This window comes from Brassica rapa, chromosome A01 (genome assembly GCF_000309985.2).
Source record: "Brassica rapa cultivar Chiifu-401-42 chromosome A01, CAAS_Brap_v3.01, whole genome shotgun sequence".
In the NCBI taxonomy this organism is placed as follows: Eukaryota; Viridiplantae; Streptophyta; class Magnoliopsida; order Brassicales; family Brassicaceae; genus Brassica; species Brassica rapa.
Window position 1 is genome coordinate 694,506 of NC_024795.2, and position 16,736 is coordinate 711,241.

The 16,736-nt window shown below is 36.7% G+C and overlaps 3 protein-coding genes across 3 annotated transcripts; 2 read left to right on the plus strand and 1 right to left on the minus strand.

The window, feature by feature from the left end:
* Positions 1–4,890: 4,890 nt before the first annotated feature.
* On the minus strand, positions 4,891–5,781 carry LOC103854607 (glutathione S-transferase T3-like). The gene has a single exon (XM_033285440.1). The coding sequence runs from the start codon at positions 5,779–5,781 to the stop codon at positions 4,891–4,893; it is 891 nt and encodes a 296-aa protein (XP_033141331.1).
* A 1,741-nt stretch (positions 5,782–7,522) lies between these two features.
* On the plus strand, positions 7,523–13,985 carry LOC103859664 (suppressor of RPS4-RLD 1). Its single transcript, XM_009137266.3, has 23 exons — positions 7,523–7,777; positions 7,851–7,960; positions 8,030–8,661; positions 8,803–8,847; positions 9,004–9,105; positions 9,179–9,259; positions 9,513–9,579; positions 9,691–9,791; positions 9,886–9,993; positions 10,212–10,282; positions 10,371–10,427; positions 10,730–10,835; positions 10,920–11,000; positions 11,282–11,368; positions 11,468–11,674; positions 11,860–12,185; positions 12,322–12,408; positions 12,509–12,608; positions 12,696–12,787; positions 12,891–12,932; positions 13,020–13,110; positions 13,198–13,295; positions 13,370–13,985. The coding sequence occupies exons 1-23, from the start codon at positions 7,653–7,655 to the stop codon at positions 13,656–13,658; spliced, it is 3,105 nt and encodes a 1,034-aa protein (XP_009135514.1). The 5' UTR covers positions 7,523–7,652; the 3' UTR covers positions 13,659–13,985.
* A 1,334-nt stretch (positions 13,986–15,319) lies between these two features.
* LOC103859760 (lysine-rich arabinogalactan protein 18) lies at positions 15,320–16,275 on the plus strand. The gene is made up of 2 exons (XM_009137367.3): positions 15,320–15,892; positions 16,034–16,275. Exons 1-2 carry the CDS (start codon positions 15,446–15,448, stop codon positions 16,121–16,123), a joined length of 537 nt encoding a protein of 178 aa, XP_009135615.1. The 5' UTR covers positions 15,320–15,445; the 3' UTR covers positions 16,124–16,275.
* Positions 16,276–16,736: the final 461 nt, after the last annotated feature.

Here is a 16,736-nt window from a genome sequence, read left to right on the forward strand (position 1 = left end):
TCCCATTTTCTCTACTCTCTCTCACACACACTTTTGTGTTTCCTTTTACCAAATCAAGTTGGTCCTATGTGTATTTATACAAGAAATTGGTGTGTGATCCTGACTTTTAGAAATATGTTATAAACAAAAGACAATGACAATGGTCAAATCAGATTTGTTTAAATTAATTACTATCTATATTTGTGGTTGAATGTCACATGATTCCTTCTTTCCTAATTATACACTTACCATTTGTATCTCAAAATAAAAAGTAATTATGTTATAAAAATTTTTCACACATTGAATTATCAATATGTTTTGAAATTTCAGTTGAGTCTCACAATTCCTAGTCAATCTAAAACATCTTAAAATGCCTATGATGATATAATTGTGATTATATCGTTCTATAAAAAGAATTGACTATTATTAGAGATAAATACTTATCTTTTGTTTTTTCATGATTACTATTAGAGATAAAAATTGCTCTGAAGTTCATTACTTTTCTTTATGCCAATGAAGGGAAGAAATGCCATTCTTTGAGGGTTGCTTGACTTGAATGTGAATTGTGAGACATGTTCCTTCTACTCCCAACCCTTTTTCTACTTGGGTCAAGTTAACCAAGCCAACTTAACATAACTATCTTGGACATTAAAATATATTTATCTTTATATCTAATTTGGATATTTATATTTGTATGGGGATGTAGTTTATACGACAGTAGATAGATATCATGCGTTTAGAATCACAGTATCCTGAATCGATCGGAAGGTTAATAAATTCACTTTCAATTGATTATATTTAAAGTGTATAATTGTTTGCTTTATATATTAACTGTAGTATTTTATGACAAGTAAATATATTCAATTCGATTTTTGTAGGTGCATAGAAAATTATATTTAAAGTATATAATTGTTTGCTTGATCAAATGTATGTCGATAGACGTTTTTTTAATTATTTGGAACTACTTTATATAAAGACAACTACTTTATGCATGATTTTTGTTTAACCATTCAATTTTCTCTAAATAGGAGATCGACGATAAAATCTTCAAATGGAATGGCGAATTGGCGAAAGTGGAACAACAATATTCATCTTATTGTACATTACTAGTACATTTTTAGAAACATACCGATATCAGTCATCAATATACCAAGACTTGACTGAAAGATTGGAGAATGGATGTTACAAAGGTAGAAATCTTATCCTGATGTCTGGTGATAGGTATTTTCGCAGCAAAGTAGAGCTTTTGTCAACTTCATTAAATCGGGATACTGTGGTTTACTTAACAGCCACGCTGCATCTTTCGACATAACTACAGTTTTCCTGGGAGCTCCGATATGGCATTGTGTCCTAAAAACGGCATCACAAAAGAAAGAAGAGAGAAAAATGCCAAGAAGGATAAGAAGAATATCATTTTGGAAACCAGCGACGACGAAATGTGAAGACGACCTGGACTATTATTACTAATTTTATATTATGTAGCTGAGACTTGTTGAGCGATGAGGTAGTTATAGAAAATTGAGTAATGGTTTCTTTGTTCTTGCAATTCTAAAAATCGGTCTAGGCGGCGCCTAGGCCCCCGCACAGGCGGCAACTTGGTCTTATCCGAAATGATTTTCTTAAAATCCAATTTATACCGATTTATATGATTCAAATTGCTTTAAACTGTTCTAAATCAGTTAAAATTGGTTAAAATCGATCTAAAATTGTCTATGTATGTTAAATTAAGCAATAATATTTTTACAAATCTACAAATTTGTCTACTTTCTTCTGTTTTGTATATCTAATTTTGATAATTTCATCACAATAATTTTATAATTAAACTTAAAAACTAAAATATGTCATACAAATGTATAAAATATATAAAATAAATCAATAATTTGATAACGCCTAGGCCTCGTCTAGGCCCCGAATAATCCGCCTAGTCGCTAGTCTTCTATAAAGCGCCTAGTTACCGCCTAGCGATTTTAGAACATTATGCAAAACAATTATATTATGGGCTATATAAACTTATGGACCAACCAAAGATTTTTTATTTAATTATATTATCATAATATGATTTATAAGAAATTAATTAACAAAAATTCTTAATCTATACTATATTAAAATTGAAACTATAAGCCAAATCGCCAATCATATTATGACAAATTATCATGTTAATTTGTTATTTCTAAAAATGTTTATATTACCAAAAATCATTTATTTCAAAATAAAATGTAAATCAATATCAAATATAAAAAACTTACAAAATAAAAATTATTTAGAATCTACCAGAACTTTTTGTAACTCTCATAATGACGATGATTCTTTGTTAGCATAAAGATCGATTTCATCTTCTTGAGAGTCTTGATGGAGTCAAATTTTTTTAAGGTTGTTAGAATGAATCTGAACCATTTGTCAGGATCTAATCAAAAAGTATTTTCCATCAGCTCTCGTTTGTCTACTACGTCTAGTAACATCCTCGTAAATCCGTTGCAATCTTGTAAATATTCAAACGTTCATCCTCTTTGCTTAAAATGTTGGAACCAGTAGAAGGCATTAGAGCATCCACAATGGTGGCACCCATTGTGGAACCCTTAGTAATTTAAAAATTATTTTTTTTTTTTTGTTAAATAGCTAAGGATCTGAACCAAATAAGTGTTTACAATGGTGAGTCATAATAAGAAGTCCTTAAAATAAAAATTTTTTTTTTAAAAAGTGAATTATCAAATGTTTCAATAATATAGCCTGAATAAATTTAAAATCACAATAATTAAAAATAAAGATACAACAATTATTAATATTCATCACCAAATTTGTTCCAAACATTTTGAATTAAGTCATGTTTTAATTGGGCGTGCATATTCCTATCACGAAGATCATTCCGATTGGGAAACATATTATTCAGATTTGTAGGTCTCTCCGTTTCCACCTGTGAAGTTCTAGTGTTGTCTCCTTCTTCAAATTCAGATATATCGATACAAGTGTATCCGTCCCGTTCATTTTCGACTATCATATTGTGTAGGATGATACATGCTCTCATAATCTTTCTTATCTTTTCCTTATCCAAAGTTTTTACCGGGTTTCTCACAATCGCAAATCGAGCTTGCAAGACTCCAAAAGCCCGCTCTACATCTTTTCGGGTAGCTTCTTGAAATTTAGCAAATAATTGTTCCTGAGGACTTTGAGGGAGGGTGATAGATTGGATAAATGTTGACCATTTTGGATATATACCGTCTGTGAGGTAGTACGCCAACTTATACATGTGTCCGTTGACCATGTACTTTACCCTCGGAGCTTTACCTTGTAAAATGTCATCAAAAACAGGAGAGCGATCGAGTACATTAATATCGTTTAAGGTACCTGGAGGACCGAAGAAAGCGTGCCATATCCAAAGATCGTGTGAAGCTACAGCCTCTAAGACAATTGTCGGTTTTCCTGATCCACGTGAGTACTGTCCTTTCCAAGCAGTTGGGCAATTTTTCCACTCCCAATGCATACAGTCAATGCTCCCGACCATCCCAGGAAACCCTCGTGTCTCTCCAATATCGAGTAGTCGTTGAAGATCCTCTGGTGTGGGTCGTCGTAGATACTCCTCTCCAAATATATGTATTATTCCGTCAGTGAAATTATGTAAACATGAAAGTGCGGTGGTCTCACCAAGTCGGAGATATTCATCAACCGCGTCAGCCGCAGTACCATAAGCAAGCAGACGAATTGCTGCCGTGCATTTTTGAAGTGCAGAAAGACCGAGCCTCCCGGTTGCATCTCTTCGTTGCTGAAAGAATGAAAAGCACTCTGATAGGCTATGAACAAGACGCAAAAATAATTCCTTATTCATGCGGAAACGGCGTCTAAATTGATCAGACGAGAATGTCGCATCTTCGCTGAAGTAGTCATTCCATAAGCGCGCGTGTCCTCCTTCACGGTGTCGTTCTCTATAAGTACGTCTCCTTTGCGGGATGGTTTGATCCTCCACAATCTCGTTAAATATATCTTCTGTGTATTCCTCCAAAATTTCTTCCAGTCTTTCCTCCACTTCATCAGATGAAGATGACGACATATCTAAAAACATTCAATAAGTTAATCTAAAATCAACAACAACTGCTATTTTTAAAAAACATTTGAATTATGAAAATTTAATACACTTCTAAAAATGTAACAATTTTAGACAAGATAGCAACTTTATAAAAGCTACATCTATCCTTACAACACATGAATAAACATCAAGTTTGTTCACTAGATAAGGATAAACAAATGTCAAACCTATTTATGTATATGTCAAGTTTGAGTATATGTTAAGAGGTTATGAAACCTATTTATGTATTTGTCATTATAAAGAGAAGCAACGTCTGTTATCAAACCGGCTAATAAAATGTTAAACGGACAAAATTATAAAGAGAAGTAAGTAAATAGAATTGGAAATGTTACCAAAAGATAAACTGATCAAGTCGAATATTACAGAAAATGTTTCTAGAAGCAAGTCAAATATTACAGCAGCAAGGTCTTTCCTCCAAATATTACAAGAAGTAGCAGAAGATGTTTGATGATGAGGAGAGTAGGAGAACGAGATACATAGCAACAACAAAGAGACTACTACTTTATACTACAGAAACTAGATAAAAGAAGGGCCCGTGACTTCAGACAACTTCACAACCCGTGACCATCTTCACAACCCGTGACCATCTTCACAACCCGTGACTACTGCTGGACCTGACTACTGCTGAACCTGAAAAGAAACACAAGAGTTGTTAGTGTTGAAGTGGAAAGAAACACATGTGAAATACCAACAAGATGTAATTACTCACAATCAACGACATAACTAAGTCCTAGCAAAAGAAACGAAATAGCTCACAACTCAATCAACAAGATAGGTAAGTCCTAGCAATAGAAACGAGATAGCTAACGATGGGAAGAAACAAAGACATAACCTCATAACATCTCAGCCATGAGTTTGAGTTGAAGGGATGTTTCCATCTCAGTGAGTGGCTCTTTTTTCCCAAGAAGACGTTCAAGGACCTTCTGTTTAGACAGCTTTTCTTTAATTTCCATGATTGCGTGTATCTTTGCCAAAGACTCTTCTTTACCACTCTTCTTCTTCTTAGATGCAGCTTTAGCAGCCTTGACCCCAATAGGTCTGCCCTCTGCTTCATTTCCTCCATCAGCCTCCACGTCTCCTTTGCGCTTTTCCTTTCCACATTCTTTAGGCCCATAGGTGGAGCACCATTTCTGGTCATGCCTCAGCTCCCTCCAGCAGTGATCCATGCTGAACTTGTAGTCGTTAGTTTTGAAGAAAATGTCTATGGCGGCTTTCATCACATCATCATCATTTTGGCCACTCCTCTGCTCCCTCAGAGCGGCGTCATAGCATCCAGCAAACTTGGATACGTCAGTGTTGATCCTACCCCAACGCTTCTTGCAGGAACAAACCTCTCTCGGTATTGTCCCAGCCAATTGCGGACTTGCGTTGTAGTAGTCGACAATGTGCTTCCAGAATGCACCAGCCCTCTGGTCATTACTTACGACAGCATCCTTACTGGTGTTAAGCCAAGCACCAATAAGGATTTTATCCTCCTTCGGAGTCCATTTCCTCCTCTCCTTAGGGTCGCCACCAGACTCGACAACAGGCTCGACAACTGACTCAGTAGGACCTTGGCTACCCAACCAAAAAGGTTCGGGTGAATCAAGGTCCACTGTAGTCTGAGATTGACTAAACAAGAGGTTTGTATAACTAGTTTTAGGATCCATGGTTTTGAGAATGTTCTGTGTCGCTCTAATAGCAACACATAGCCTTAAGTAGGCGACCTTTAACCTAAGATACATTTCAACCGAGCAGTTAGGAAGGTGGAAAGCAAAGTACTTGCATTCAACACCAATCAAATCAGACTAATAACACCTCTAAAACATTTAAAACAATCAAATCCTTGGCGGTAGGAAGGTAAAAAGCAAACTAGCATTTAAGCAAGCTAACTATAACTAGAATTTAACCAATCAAACTATAACTAGCATTTAACCAAGCTAATATTTTTAAAAAGTTAATTACATTCACAATTGCTCCGACAGAGTACTACTATCTTTGAAGTTATATTTATTATTAGACTACCAAAATACACTAGGATGAAACAGAGAGACGTAGCTGTAGTACCTTAATTATACAGACACGGAAGGGGCTCTGGTTTAATTCTTGGAAGCTCTTCCTGCAAATAAATGTGATCAAACAGTCAATAGTTTTTCAAAATTGAAAAAAGAAGAACAACAATTGCAAATATTGAAACTTACCAGACTGAAACATCACCGCCAAACCAACCAAGAGTAGTGCAGCGACCATTACACAGACGCGCAACGCAAAGCCATTTCTAAGCACTGCATTCTTCTTAGATAACTCACACACCACCTTTTGTAGCTTCATCAGCTTCTGGTCACACTCAAATGCTTGCTCCTTCACCAGCCTAAGCTGTGTCTGAACGTCTCTGAGCTCCTCCGTAACAGCTACATCCCACCACTTCCAGATGTGGCAGTCCCCATCGTTTACATTCTCGCAGGTCAGATACAAGCGCCCTGGATCTTTACGCGTGTAAGATGTTGCAACCACTGCATCAGAACCACAGTAGCATGTCGAAGGCATTCCATCATCAGCTTCGTCTCCATACACTTGATGCAAGATCCTACTGTCATCTTCATCCTTGTACAATTCACATTCTGCTTCAAGAAGGTACGTCATGTCAAGCGACTCTGCTGAAGAAGAAGGCTGTGTATACGAATAATCTTGTCCCATTATGTCTCTGTAAACATGAAAGAAATCATGTAAGATTAAGCGAGGAAGATAAAGTGAGGAAGAAATCAAAGATCATTAGGGTAAGAACTGATTTAAGAAAACAAGACAAATGGTTTGAAACGAAAATCGAGGGAGCTGCTCAAACTACAAACCGATCTAAAACCCCCTTCTTTGAAACCCTAATTTCAAACGACCTTAAACCCCAAATCGATTGAAAACCCCCATCTTTGAAACCCTAATTTCAAACGTTTTTGTCCACAAATCGATTGAAAACACAAATCAGAACCCTACTTTCAGAGGAAAACAACATGTAACCTAATCTAAATCGAAAAAACAGCAAAAGAAAGCTTCAATTTACCTTCGTCAAAATCGATTAGAAATCGCCTTTTATCGCCTTTTCTCGACAGCTTTCTTTTTTTTTCTCTCCTTCGTCGAAAATGAATTTTTTTTTCCGTCTACACCAAAGACGAATGAATCTTCCGCCAATATCCACCTGCCACGTCGCCCAAGGTTCAGCTCCCTCGACCCCTTACTTACGGGTTGATCCTTAGATAATTATGCTGAAATATAGTTTTTATATTACCATTAACTTTGGTAATGACCCTTAAGAATCGCTAAGGACTTCCGTTGCGGTTGGTCTTAGGACATGACTATTTAATTCGGTTATGAGAGGCGTAGTACTGGGCCTGGGCCCGGCCCATTTTAAAAAACAGCGATGATGATTAGTGGGCTCGCACACGTGAGAGGAGACTTGACACGTGTGGGCATTTTCACTCTTTTTTTCCCTCAAGGATTTGATTTCCACCACAGGAAGAAGCACCCCACCCCACCCTCTCTTCCCAAAAGTCTTCGCAGTTTTCACCACTCTTTGTAGTTCCCGTTTTACCCCGGGCATCGGAGGCGGGCGCGCTCGTAGCTAATGGAGACGGCGGCGGCATCGGAGCGAGTCGAATTGGCGAAGCACTGCAGCTCGCGGAACTGGTCTAAAGCGATTAGAGTTCTCGATTCGCTCCTTGCTAAGCAGTGCTCGATTCTCGATATATGGTTGGTGTTCGCTGATCTTCAATTCAATTCAATTCAGATCGGTATCAATTTTGATTCTCTATTTCAATTTCAGCAATCGAGCTTTTTGTTATAATCAATTGGAGCTTCACAAGCATGTGATTAAGGACTGTGACAAGGCACTTCAGCTCGACTCTTGTGCCATTCAAGCTTATCTACTCAAAGGTTAGCTCAGCTTTTGATTACTCTGGGATTGAGTAAGCTTTGAGAATCATTGGTTCTTCATGTATGTAGGACGAGCTCTTTTGGCTTTGGGGAGAAAACAGGAAGCTCTTCTTGTTTTGGAGCAAGGTTACAATATTGCTTTGCAGCAGACTTCAGATGTGAAGCAGCTACTTGAATTAGATGAGCTACTTAATGCTGCAAGGCCAGAGATTGATGTCACTCTGAACCATCTTGCAGCTGAGACCCCTGTCTCCTCGTGTGCTACTCAGAAAATTGATAACTGCCAAGTATCCACTAGTATGGCAGTTTCTGAATCAGGAGCATGCAGCAACGGAAACACCCATGAGTTGGGTGAGAAATCAATGGATGCATCCAAGCTATCTGGTGGTGCCTCCGAGTTACGTAATGGATTAGCGTATAAGGAAAAAGAGAGTGTAAAGTCTGGTAGCCAAATCAATGGTAAACCATCTAGTAATGGTTCTGATTTATCTGAAACTTCTGATCGGTTAGGGGATTTGTCGGTTATTGGAAATAAGTTTAGTAGCAAGTCCGGATCTGTTAGCAAACAGAGCCTTACAGCTGAGGCACGTTCTGGAGGTAGCAATGAAACCAAGATAAATAATAACAAGTGCACCATTGCGAGAATATCTGAAACCCATTCTATAAGTGTGGATTTTCGACTTTCCAGAGGCATTGCACAGGTATAGAGATAGCATTACAGAAAAAAAAAAAAAAAAATATATATATATATATATATATATATATAAGAAAGTGTATTTTACGGTGTATCTTACTGGTGTTGAGGTATTTAGCTTACAAACTCTTAATCACTGGGCTCTTAGGTGAACGAAGGAAACTACATGAAAGCTATATCTATTTTTGATAAGGTGATTTTTCATGTACTCCTCTTTTGGTGATTTTTCTCTCTTGCGAGTGTCTTTTGCTTTTCGCTTCACTAGTTTACCTTGTTCTTAGAGGTTGTTTGGTAGAAAAGAATGTATCAGTTTTTTTACCATTTTAGTTTATCTTTGTGCACTGCGTAGGTTCTGAAAGAAGAACCTACTTACCCTGAGGCACTTATAGGAAGAGGGACAGCTTATGCATTCCAACGAGACCTTGAAAATGCTATTGATGATTTTACTAAGGTATTATTCGTTTATTTGACAAGAGTTTTTACCACAGTGGGTTAAGTTCACAGATTCTTCTCCTATTGGTCAGGCTATTCAATCGAACCCGGCGGCAGGTGAGGCTTGGAAGCGGAGAGGACAGGCGCGTGCTGCTCTTGGGGAATTTGCTGAGGTTAGTGGTTCCACGTTTTCTCTGTTTCTGTTTTTATTCAGAGCTAAAAGCATAGACATTAAATGTATTTGATGGGCCTATATTCGCGCCTTCACATTCATTGATTGATAAAAAATATTTTCTGATTGATATTCAATCATTTGGATTATCTCTAACTGATGTCTGTTTTAAAGCCTATTTAGTGCTTGCATTTTATGGGTAAAAAATCAGATACGTTTCCTGTACACACTCTTAAGCTACTCTTTGGTGATAGGCGGTTGAAGATTTGACTCGAGCACTGGAATTGGAGCCAAAGTCACCTGATATTTTGCATGAAAGGGGTAAGTGTCTTTATGATGTATTTACTTTTAAATCTTGCTACCTATTTCAGTTTTGACATCTTAATAACTGCATTCAGGTTTTATTACCACTGACTTTCTCAATTAATTCAGGTATTATTAATTTTAGATCTAAGGACTTTACTGCTGCTGTAAAGGACTTATCTATATGTCTGAAGCAAGAGAAAGATAACAAGTCCGCATATACTTATTTGGTAAGGCTATCGTCTGTTGTTATTCTTGGTCTCCGAAGTGACCATGACCAAGTCTACAAATGTTTTCTTAACAAAACTTTGCTGATCTTTCCAGGGACTAGCTTTTGCATCTCTTGGTGAATATACAAAAGCTGAAGAGGCGCATTTGAAGTCTATCCAGCTAGATAGTAATTATCTTGAAGCATGGCTACATCTCGCCCAGGTAACATGCATAACTAGTTTATAATTATGCGTTTTCTGTAGAATCTTTAACTATTTAGCTTGACTGTCATGAAATAGTATTTTGTTAATTGCTTATTCTTTCTTTCTTTTTTCAATCTGGGTTTTCATGCATATGATGATAAATAAACGAAGTTAGATTTCTGTAAAGCTAACGAGACTTCACTGTACTTGATGTTGTTTCTTGGCTTTTCTTGGCAGTTCTATCAAGAGTTGGCTGACCACAACAAGGCTTTGGAATGCATTGATCAAGTTCTACAAGTCGACAACAGGTAGCTCTTAATTGGGATGAACTATCACATGTTGCACACTATTTTGGGTTCGCCATCGTAGTCATGGAGATTTTCCTGTCTTGACCAGGGTCTGGAAGGCTTATCATTTGCGTGGATTAGTGTTCCATGGATTAGGTGAACACAGGTATGTATCGCTATTCGCTAGTTAGACTAAGATTACTGGAAAGTGAAAATTTGGTTAAAGGGGAAAATATACCTTTGTTAATGTGCATGTTACCCAACTCTCCCTACTTCGAGATATGATGTCTAATAAGATTTTCTTCCCCTTGCTCGTGGTGTTAAAATATCTGCGTTTGAGCAACAGGATGTTCTAACGGAAACTGATAATTTGGTGGTCATAATCACATTGGATTTATCGACAAGGATAGTCTTTAAAGCAGTAATATTATTAACATGTAGTTGTTTGTGGTAATTTTATTTTTTCAGGAAGGCTATCCAAGAATTATCTATTGGTTTGACCATTGAGAGTTCAATAGAATGCTTGTACCTACGAGGTTCCTGCCATCATGCTGTAGGGGAGTATAGAGAAGCGGTAAATGATTAAATATTTATATGTCAACATTATTGCTGCAGTTTATAAGGAGACTCTCTTATTATTACTCGCATATCCTCACAGGTGAAGGACTACGATGCTACAGTGGATGTGGAACTTGATGCTGTGGAGAAATTTGTTCTTCAATGCTTGGCATTTTATCAGGTTCCAAAATATGTTTTTCTTTGTTAATAATCCAGAGGTTGCCTTGATTGAAAGCTTAAATTGAAATGTTATGTGCAAAATTACTGTCTTGGTACATTCTCTTTGTAGCAAACCTGTAATGATAGGATATTGCGTTGCTACTTTCTAATAGCATGGCCTTATTTATCTGATAATACTGCTTCGTTGTTTCTTTGTACGTTAATATTGGATGCTTCATATGTTGCAACGCTAAACATTTCCTTCACAATTAATAGATATGTTATCCTTTTTTTATCCCGCAGAAAGAGCTCGCCTTGTATACGGCTTCCAAAGTTAGTAGTGAGTTTTTCTGCTTTGATATTGATGGTGACATAGATCCAATGTTCAAGGTGATATATCTCTGTCGATATTTCTGATATCTCCGTTATGAGATGACTATGAGTGCTCTCAAGTGATGTATGTGATTTTCTTTTCCTGTGGGTTTACAGGAGTACTGGTGCAAAAGATTACACCCAAAAGATGTATGTGAAAAGGTTTACAGACAACCTCCCCTACGAGAATCCCTTAAGAAGGGTAAACTGAAAAAGCAAGATCTTGCAATAACCAAACCTAAGGCGAATCTTCTTCGTTTTACTGATATGATTGGAAAGAAAATCCAATACTTTTGTCCTGGATTCTTACCGAACAGACGCCAGGTAACTTGGAGTAGCTACCTCAACATTCTCTTTTTTCTTGTCCCAGAAGGTCCCTGCTGCATCTATCTATCTATATATATATCCCCTCTATACTCTATTATGCATATAATTGTACGCCTAGCCTCTCCTGGCTAAACTATCATGGTTACGTCCCATTAATCATTTGTGTTTCCATGATTTTCCAGCACCGTATGGCGGGATTAGCTGTGTTAGAAATTGCTCAAAAGGTTTCAAAAGCTTGGCGCATAGAGTGGAGGAATTCAAACAAAGGCACGGCAAAAAATGGGAAGAAAAACCGTAGGAGAGAGAGAATCAACATGCTTAGCCAGAATAGAGGTGGTGCCGGATGTAGTACGAGCACTTCCAGTGAAACTTCAACTGGATATGCCTCACTAGAAGATCGATCATCTGGCCGCTCTATCTTGTCTTGGCAAGACGTTTATTCGTCTGCTGTCAGATGGAGACAAATTTCAGAGCCTTGTGACCCAGTTGTGTGGGTTAACAAACTAAGGTACATGTTCCATTTCGATTGCTATATAAGTAGGTGTATCTAATGATTCTTAGAACAGAAGCCTCTTGCCATCTTTAAGTCTCTGAGCTTCAGTTTCTGAACTTAACTTTCATTTGATTATTTATGCAATTTGCAGCGAAGAGTTTAATTCTGGTTTTGGTTCTCATACGCCAATGGTACTCGGACAAGCTAAAGTAATACGCTATTTTCCAAATTATGAAAGGTACAATGTTTACATAGAACGTGAGCATTTTTTCATGTATTCATTCGTGGATTTTTCTCTCTCCCATGGAATGATCAATTTCCATAATATACTATTGTAGAACCCTGAATCTTGCAAAGACCATCATCAAGGAGAAGCTCTGTGTACGCAGCAAGGCAGATAAAGTGATTGATCTATCTAAAGATGAGAAGATAGAAGAAGTCAGTCTTTCTATTCTTCGTGCGTGAATGTGAATGAGTCTCGTTTATCATATTGTTATCTTACTGAAATTGGCCAATGGGATGCAGATAATGCGTGCAGAAACGTGTGAAGAGCTACACAAAATTGTTGGTGAGGATTTCTGGGTGGCTACTTGGTGCCACAGTACCGCATTCGAAGGGTAAAATTTGTTTGTTTATTACTATAAAACCACAAGTCTTCTCTTCACCGTTGCAGTTTTTTTTAACCTTGACTATGCTTCCTCTTTTGGTTACTATCTTCAGGAAACGCCTTGAAGGAACTAGAATCACCTGCATTAAGAAACCGTAATCTATCCTTCTACGCCAATCATTTTCACATAAACCCTGATTACCACTTTCTTCAATTAATATCTCTTTGTTCTCTTAATCCAGGGGAAGTCTTGGGTATGATTTTGCAATTAGAACTCCATGCACACCTGCGAGGTGGAGTGATTTTGATGAAGAAATGACCTCAGCTTGGGAGGTATAACACACCTAAGCATTATAGTTTACTTTTATTTTCTTCATTCCGAGAAAACAAACTTCAAAAATCTCCATATGAATCCCACAGGCTTTATGCAATGCCTACTGTGGAGAGAATTACGGTTCTACCAACCTCCAGGCTCTAGAAACCGTGAGAGACGCTATCTTGCGCATGACATACTACTGGTAAACTAATCAAACTTAAAACATATGGTTACTGATTGATTACTCAGAACGTGTTGGGTGTTTGTCTTTGGCAGGTACAATTTTATGCCGTTAGCTCGAGGGACAGCGGTAACGGGATTCGTAGTGTTACTAGGACTTCTGCTAGCTGCTAATATGGAGTTCACTGAGAGTATCCCTAAAGGGTTACAGATCGATTGGGAAGCTATACTTAGTGTTGAACCTGGTTCCTTTGTTGGTTCGGTTAAGTCTTGGTTATACCCGTCTTTGAAAATCAACACCTCGTGGAAAGATCACCAGGAAGTTTCCTCGGCTTTTTCAACAACCGGATCGGTTGTCGCGGCGCTTAGCACTTACAATGATTGAGTTTCACAATCTTGTCTCTTCATGTCGTAAGAGGTGAAGAAAGCTAACCAACCAGAATGAGCAGCGAGAAAACTTGTGTTTCAGTCATAAATCTTCGGGTTTATGATATGTTTGTGTCGTAGAAAACAAACAAACAAAATTGATAGGTGTTTTTTCTTTATTTTACATAACTCATATAACTTTATTTTACAGTTTGAATAATGTATCTCTATATTATATGAACTCTCTTTGCAAATCACAAGTCCACATGAGTGTGTTGCTTATGATTAGCGAGGCCTTGTACTATTACTAGTCTAAAATAATGGCATTCACCATTAATACCGTGATTAGTATGAAGCTTGTTTATTCTGAAATTATATTCCTGATTGTTTTTTTTTGTTTTTGTTTTTGAAAAAGGGCTTACAAATTTTTAATTGTTTTTCATCCCAAATACTAGTTTGTTTAAGATTTGAGTCAAAACCTGTAAGAAAGTCAACGGACGAGCCATTCGGTTTGGGTGTTCTCCACCACCGACAGGGCCGCTCTCGAAGTTTCGGCTTGGGTCCATTGTCTTTACTCTGGAACACTTTTGTAATAAAATAATATCAATCTTAATGCTTCTGTTTCATAAAAATACATGTTTTAGAAAAACAAAACTATTCCAAAAAAAAAATATATATATATTTAGTGCATATTTTATTAATTAATTATGATTAATTCCAGATTTCAGATTTCACAAAATTTAATTACACTTATTAAATATTTATTGGTTTAAAATAATAAAAAACCATAATCATAAAAATTCATATATATATAAATAAGATTTAATATATTTTATTAATATGTGTGAGAAAATTAAAAATATGTATTTTTTGAAATAAATAGAGTACTAAATTAGTCATTGGAAAAATGGTAAGAAGCAAAATCTTAATTCCTAAGCAATACATGTCTTCGTAGACAGTTGATTCGGTTTCCATTGCTGTATGCATATTTATTTCCAATCTATCGATTACTCAATGCTCATGGGATGAGGATTTAAGGAAAATAAGTTTTTGAAAAATATAATGAATGAAAGTGTTAGTTGTTATAGAAGTCATAATGAGCTGTAATTTTTTAAAATAATGCAAAGAAATAAATTTAGGAAAAAAATATTTTCTACCAACACAAAAAGGAAAAGAAAATTTGAGAAAGATAGACAATGCCAAAAATATTATATTAGTAATTGAAAGAAATCTTGATATTACTGCTAGAGGAGATGTATGTGTGGTATCAATCAATGATTTGTCTTTCCCTCTATACATTTCAACCAAATACATTGTTTGTTTAAACATTTTTATTTTTGCTTTTTTCGTTGTTTTACTAGATTAAATTATTTTATTTTGCATAAGAATTTACATAATTTTTATCATGGACATTATAATAGTTTTATCACTGATAATATTTCCACACTTGTCATGAAAATTAGACACTTAATTTTTTTTTTTGATAAAAAAATATCAGACAATTATAATAGAATAAAATAACTGTAAAAATAAAGCTAGTGAACCCTACATAAATAAAATACAAAAAAGATAAAGCTATCGAACGGCATTTACAGGATATAGGTCTACACTCAACGGCTACATCTGTCGGTGATATTTTTCTGATCAACGGTCCGAATCTCTTTTCATCGACTATATATTAAACACAAACCATTCTCTTTCACCAACACACAACACTATTGATCAAAATCATTTACTTTTACATCCTTCACTCATTTATTTTTTAAGTTCTTTTCTTCTTTTTTTTATTGAAATACTAAAAGAAACATGGAACGTAATGTCCTCCTAACGGTTACATTGATCTGCATTGTCGTCGCCGGTGTCGGTGGCCAATCTCCGGCTTCCTCTCCGACTAAATCTCCCGACGCTCCTTCTACTCCAACTACTTCTCCCTCCTCCCCACCCGTGGAAGCACCGAAATCTCCATCTCCTGTTACCTCGTCTCCGCCGCCAGCTTCTGTTCCCGAGAGCGCTCCTCCGTCACCTCCACCAAAGGCTTCAGCTCCGGTGAGATCTCCACCGGCTTCAGTACCCGAAGCTGCTACACCTCCAGCTCCGGTAGCCGATGCACCGGCTCCAAGCAAGGGTAAGAAGCATCAAAACGCGACGGCTCCGGCTCCCGAACTTGACAGCCCACCTTCACCACCGATGGAAGCTCCTGGTCCTAGCTCCGACGCCGTGTCTCCTGGTCCGGCCACATCCGCCAACGAAAAGGTAAACTAGCATAATATTAAATCAACAAGTATTGAAACATGAAAACATTCATTCTCCTTTTATTAGTTTAAAAAGAAAACATTCATTTCAACATTCGTTGTAATTATGTTGTATATTAATATGGAATTATGATTAATGCAGAGTGGAGCCGAGAGCACAAGTGTATTGCGGAATTTAGCAGCGGTGGGAGCGGCTGCAACCGCCTGGGCCGTTCTCGTTATGGCCTTTTAAATTATTTTAGTTATCATTTCGCTCCTTCATTTGTAGCTTCTTTTTTTTGAACCAACGATTGTCTTTTCGCGTTTGAGTGATGAGTATTATTTAATTGATTATTACAGTTTGTTTTCTTTATTTTCATTTGGCAGACAAATTGATTTTTCTTATTTTGGCAGCCAAATAGTCTTCTTTAGTGATGGGTCCGATTTCTTCATCGAAAATGACACATTAAAATTTGATGCAGAACTAATATATCAAACTGTGAAATTGTTCTAATGTTTATTTCAACGTATATGAACAATAAGCAAATCAGCGTAACTGTTTTTAGATGTTTATATTGCTGAGTGCATTAACTAATTTACTGATACCACATGTGGATGCAAGACGTATTATGGAAGGCGTAGGTTCATTTGCCTCCAATAGATTTAAATTTTTTTTTTTTTGTAAATTTCGGATGATTGAAGGGTCCGATTCTCTGAATGCCAAATTGTCTCTACTCAATTACGATTCTTTCTATCAAATCCTTGTTTTTCCTTTTCTTTCAAAATTCAAATATTTGTTTCCTAGCTATCCTAAAATAGCTACATTGAACGCTACTATATGTCTCGTTTTCTATAAATATCTATAA

Coding starts and splice junctions, on each gene's coding strand:
- LOC103854607 (XM_033285440.1), bottom strand. CDS start 5,781: ATGTATCTTAGGTTAAAGGTCGCCTACTTAAGGCTATGTGTTGCTATT.
- LOC103859664 (XM_009137266.3), top strand. CDS start 7,653: ATGGAGACGGCGGCGGCATCGGAGCGAGTCGAATTGGCGAAGCACTGC. Junction 8,662..8,802: donor TTTCCAGAGGCATTGCACAG/GTATAGAGATAG, acceptor CTGGGCTCTTAG/GTGAACGAAGGAAACTACAT. Junction 11,369..11,467: donor ACATAGATCCAATGTTCAAG/GTGATATATCTC, acceptor GTGGGTTTACAG/GAGTACTGGTGCAAAAGATT.
- LOC103859760 (XM_009137367.3), top strand. CDS start 15,446: ATGGAACGTAATGTCCTCCTAACGGTTACATTGATCTGCATTGTCGTC. Junction 15,893..16,033: donor CCACATCCGCCAACGAAAAG/GTAAACTAGCAT, acceptor TGATTAATGCAG/AGTGGAGCCGAGAGCACAAG.